Source organism: Pristiophorus japonicus, chromosome 19, assembly GCF_044704955.1.
Source record: "Pristiophorus japonicus isolate sPriJap1 chromosome 19, sPriJap1.hap1, whole genome shotgun sequence".
NCBI lineage: Eukaryota > Metazoa > Chordata > Chondrichthyes > Pristiophoridae > Pristiophorus > Pristiophorus japonicus.
In genome coordinates, this window is record NC_091995.1 from 29,572,739 (window position 1) to 29,578,659 (window position 5,921).

General features: G+C 43.1%; 1 protein-coding gene across 1 annotated transcript; it reads left to right on the forward strand.

Annotated features, from left to right (window-relative positions):
• The first annotated feature begins 3,228 nt into the window (after window positions 1–3,228).
• On the forward strand, window positions 3,229–5,518 carry LOC139230408 (probable G-protein coupled receptor 139). The gene is made up of 2 exons (XM_070862247.1): window positions 3,229–3,292; window positions 4,731–5,518. The coding sequence occupies exons 1-2, from the start codon at window positions 3,229–3,231 to the stop codon at window positions 5,516–5,518; spliced, it is 852 nt and encodes a 283-aa protein (XP_070718348.1).
• Window positions 5,519–5,921: the final 403 nt, after the last annotated feature.

The following is a 5,921-nucleotide window of genomic DNA, read 5'->3' on the forward strand; positions in this document are numbered from 1 at the left end:
GTCTATTGTAGCCAATTCACACCTCATACCGTCGAAGTTACCTTTCCTTAAGTTGAGGACACGAGTTTCCGAATTAACTTTGTCACTCTCCATCTTAATAAGGATTTCTACCATATTATGGACACTTTTCCCCAAAGGGCCTCGCACAACAAGATTGGTAATTAGTCCCTTCTCATTACACATCACCCAGTCTATGATGGCCAGCTCCCAGGTTGGTTACTCGACTTTTTGTTTGAGAAAACCATCCCTAATACACTCCAGGAAATCCTCCTACACTGCATTGCTACCAGTTAGGTTAGCCGAATCTATATGTAGATTAAAGTCGTCCATGATTACTGCTGTATCTTTATCGCACACATCCCTTATTTCTTGTTTGATGCTGTTCCCAACCTCATTACTACTATTTGGAGCACTCAATGGACACAGATGGCAGCGTGCACAAGAGCATCGTCACCAGAATCTGGTCAGAAACTAGGAAAACTTTGAATGACCTGGCAGCATTGCTAAGGTAAGACTCCTAACTCTTGTCTTGCATCACCCTCTGCAGAAACTTAAATTGCCAGAAGGCCCATCACTCACAACCCTTCTCTCCCTGATTACCAGAATTCTCCTTGATTCACTGCCGCACATTTGAATCTATCTCCTTCAGCCACTAATGGCAAGCTCTGCCCAACCTACACTCTACACGATTATTGCCTTCCTCTCTTTACACCTGTACCATTGTTGACACACCAGCACCACTATTCTATCTTGAGATGCAGATCCTGAAAGCGTCTTACTGGGCTACCAATAAATCTCTCCTAGAGTACAGGGCATGTTAGCGATGAATAGGCGAGTAAATATGAGCGCAAGGGGGAAAAAAGTGCCCATTTCATGTCCTCCCTTTAATCAAGGACGACGTCATGAATCTCATGGCTAATTCCAAGGTTGGAGGATGTGTCCTGCAGGGTTCTTGGTGACACGATACGCATTCTCAAGGGAATCATACCCTCTCTCGCATTGCACATCAAAGTGCAGTTGCTTTTAACAGCCGCTGATCTGACTCGAATTACATTTTAAACTAAATGCAAATTATTGTCCCTCTCTTCCTTTTCAGGGAAACAACATTTGCCCAGAGGCCGAGTATTTGGAAGAGGGGAAGACGCATGGTCATTCAAGCTTATTTAACAAACTCGAGCATTATGAATACATTAATGGATAAATTAGCTGGTTCTGGATTGGGAGAGTCGCCGAGCACTAGAGCACAGTAGAGTGGACAGTGGGATAGGATGGTCAGGAAGCAGCTTCCCACAGGGCGAGATCCTATCTTAGCCCTGCTGTACTGGGCAAAGGTGAAGATTTTGAGGCCCCGCCTCAATTGAAAGACTGCTTCCTATACGGCAGTACCGTTTCAGTGCATTAGCCAGTTTGCACGCGACCTTGCAAAAAATGGCAGAGGGCATGGAAAAGGCCAGCTCTGCCGTCTGTGGGTCTACCAGTTCGGTATTGAGATCTCGCAGTCAAGGATGGAGTGACTCAATGGGAATCAATGGTACTGTATGTCGGGCGGGGCATCTAATGGTTATCCAATTTCATACCAGCCAATTTCCACTCATGCCTATGACGAATTACTATCCCAATACATCCATATAAATATCCCGGTTAGGGTACAGTAGCATGGTGGTTAATGTCACTGAATTACTAATCCAGCGACCTGGACGAATGATCTTTGAGAGGTGAGTTCAAATCGCACCATGGCAGCTGGGGAATATAAATTCAGTGAAATAAATAAATCTGTAATATAAAAACATAACATCAGTAATAATTGTAAAAACACATCTGGTTCACTCATGTCCCTTATGGAAGGAAATCTGCCAACCTTACCCAGTCTGCCCCGCATGTGACCCCAGACCACACCAATGTGATTGACACTTACTCTGTCCTCAGTTGCATAAGGCAGCTCATCACCACCTTCTCTACAAAAATAAATGTTAGTCTTGTTGGCGAAGCCCACATCTCCTAAATGAAAAAAAATGACAGATTCACCTTGCAATTATTTTCCTCTTTCCAACTGCAGCAAAATGTCCTGCTGTAAGCGAAAGTGCTTCTTCCAATAACATGGGTACCAGCAGCAGCTTGTGGAGACGCAAAACAGGCAGAATCGCTTTCGCCGCCCATTATACCACAAACCAAATATTCACTGCTGTTGAACTCAAATTAATTTAATACCAGCCAAAGCGATAGCGTCCTATGAGATACCCATCTCCAATTGCACCTCCTTGCATTTACATACCATGTTTAACATAGGAAACCAGTCCAAAACACTTCATAGATGCCTAATGAAACAATAATCGATGCCGGGCCAAGCAGCACGGTATCAGAATAAGTCTGGGCACAAAGGTAGGTGTTAGGGACGGTCTTAAAGGGGGTGACGGATAGTGAGGTTGAGCAGTGTAGGGATGGAATTCAATTACGATTGGCTTAAGTGGCTGTAGATATGGCTGCCCATTGTGATGCGAATGGAGATTGGGTGCACATGGGGTTATAATTGGATTAACAGAGAGTTCGGATGGCATTTTAGGCCTGGAGCAGGTTACAGAGGAAGAAAGATATATAATTTGCTGAGGTTAATGTTGGGTGGATAATATAAATCTGATTAGGAATAACTGGGTGCAATTTTAACATTACACCGTAATGTAAAACATGTGATATCGGCTGGACCACTCCCACTAACCTCTCCCGATTTTTGTTCCCTTTCAGGTTAATGGATACGGAGAAGGAGGAACTGGTCTGATGAATGACGCAGTCGACAACGCCTGTGTTATGCTTTTGTGTCATAGCGGAATTACTCCCATTGAGTCGGGAGGTGACAATTGCATGGATAAAGGTTTCAGCATCAGATCAGATGAGCAAAGGTTCGGGGGAGGGCAATATTACTGAGGGGAAATTTGACGGTCTACATCCACTGCATGAGTCAACTTGGACCAACTGTCTAACCAATGGCAGCTGCCATCTAGATGGAGTGACGTAGCAATAGTCACAGGGGTGTGGATATGTTAAGTGTGCGATTGCAATATGGTTTGCATTCTCTGGGGATCGTAGAGCTCACGTTAATTACTAACTTGTTCATTCGACAGGTACAGCTAATGATCGTTGTTATGTACCTTAACCCTCTCACTGGAGGATTGTATAAATCAATCTTCTTTCGGTGCATTGCCTCGTTTCTGCCACTCCGGCTTTCAGCAGATCATGGGACCACAGTCTCTTCAGATAGAATATTTCTATCCGATTCTTGTATGTATTGGTGTTCCTGGTAAGTATTTGCTAACCATGACTAATTTTAGTATCCTGTTGTTTTCCCCACATTACAAGGACTACACTCCAACAGTACTTCATTGGCTGTAAAGTGGTTCGAGACGTCCGGAGGCCATGAAAAGCACTATACAAATGCAAGTATGTCTATCATAACATGTCCATTAATGAGCTCGTCTGATTTACGTCCCCATTGATATCAACAGAAATGGAAATCGATCCGGTTCTATCTCATTGATTGGGCGGTCAACCCCTCCACATTACTACGCAGGTAGCGAGGGTGAAAATGGACCCTGTGACATTTACTTGCCAGACGTGGCTCAGTGGTAGCCCTCTCGTACTCCGAGTCCAGAAGATCTTGGATTCAGGTCCTACTTCAGTGACTTGAGCTCAGTTTTTAAGCTGACATTTAGATGCAGTAGTGAGAGGGCGCTGCACCGTCACAGATGACACCTTTTACATGAGATGTGAACAAATAATAGGTGTGAGCCTGAAAATTCACCTTGTGCCCTAAATGCCCGCTATTGGATCGGCCACCCATTATACACAGCACCTGATATTCAGTTGCATTGCAGTTAAGACAGCCTGCCCACGATGCCATGAGCTTACAACCTGGAAAGTTGCATTAGGAATGCACCCATTGAGTATTTCATATGAGCAGATCATGAAGTTCCTCCAAGAAAGTGCCTAATCGAAAGATTTCCACGAGGATCAGCACTTCCTCTTTCGATTAGGCATGTTACAGACTTCTGGACTCAAGATCGAGTTCAACAATTTCAGATCATAGCACCTGCGCCTACTTTTTTACATGGCAGATGTCGATGATTCTGCCATTCCCATTTACACCTCTTCTTTACACATCTTTTGTTTCGTTATTGTCCCATTACAATCTCATTTTGCTTTGCACTATCAGACCTTTTGTCATTTAATCTCTCCTGCCTTGCACCCATATGACAAACATTCTTTTTTTTTATTGTCTGCCCACCCACTTTCCCTGCACCTGCAACTGCATAAAATCTGTTACATGTCTAATTTTTGCAGTTCTGAAGAAAAGTCACTGAACTTAAACGTTAACTCTGTTCCACAGAGGCTGCCTGATCTGCTGACGATTTTCAGCACTACATATTAACTATTAGCTCTATTGTTAAATGGGCGACATGAATTGGCTGCCCTGTATATACCACAACTTATATTCCTGTTACACGACTTCCACGGAAAAATAAAATCAGGCGTGGTATTCAGTGAATGACCAATTAAATATCACTATTTTGCAACCATATAATGTTAAAATTAAACCCCACGCTCCTCCGGTCTCGCGATTCCTAGCCCCTTGAATTCTAATGGGGTTTCCATGTACATCTTTGCTGACTGTTTTGCTAACTGTCCTGATTTTCAATTACTTCCAGCGAACCTGATGACAGTTTTGATTCTTTTCCAAGGAAAGTGTGGTCTTTCCAAAGGGATCGCTCGTTATATGATGGCCATGGCTGCAGGAGGCCTAATGGTTCTCTTCTTTAATGTTATTGTGAGCCATATCATCAAGTATAATTTCCCAGATTCATTATTGAATTACACTTACATGTGTCATTTCAGTGCCTTCATGCAAGGGCTTAGCATTCAACTTTCCATTTGGTTAACAATGTCGTTCACCTTTGACCGCTTCATAGCCATTTGTTGCCAGAACTTGAAGTCAACATATTGCACTGAAAGAACGGCCACGGTGGTTACCATAAAGGTGTGTGTGCTTAACTTTTTGATCAATGTTCCCATGTTTTTCCACCATGAGCCCAATCATATTATTAACAACAAACCATGGGGCTGCCGTACCGTAACAGGATACTTTACTTTACCAGCATGGAAAGCTTACCAATGGATCACGAACATCTCAAGCATGTTTCTTCCAATCCCTTTGCTTTTGCTGTTAAATTCTCTTACTGCCAGGCACATCTTATTAGCGAGTATCGCCCGCAGAGCCCTGAAGAGCCACAGCAATGGAGAGATTGGCAGTGATCCCGAGATGAAGAGCCAAAGAACATCCATCATCCTGCTCTTCACTATCTCGGGGAGCTTTATTGTGCTCTCGGCGCTAATTACTGTAATACACATATGTATCGGTGTCACGGAGATGGGTACGTTCCAAGGTTCAAACACCCTTTATTTGGCTGTTAAAGTCACAGTTCTCTTGATGTGCATGACTTCCTTAGAAACACTTGTATTTATGCAATGACCCAGAGGAGATTCAGAGCAGAGATGAGGAATATGTTGAAATATCCGTATACTCTCGTTATTAACTTATTTAAATAATATTTACAGCAGGAAACAAAACAAATATATTTATCTGGCGTTTCGGTTGCAAATTTATTCAAGTCATTTTTAAATTCTTAGTGCACCACCCATTCTGGATTGCCAAAGTCCACTTGGTTTATGAACTCCTGGAAGAATCCGCATAGCTTGTCAATGCAATATCTTCCCCTTCAGAATCTCTGGTTACTTTTGTTCAACAGGTTATTAATATCCACTGACTTTGAATGCTGGAAGACAGGGTGCCGTGCACCAACAGAGGAGTTCGCAGTTTGAAATGATTAAGACCTTAAACGCAGTACCTCAACAGTCACGAGCATAAAAAAAAT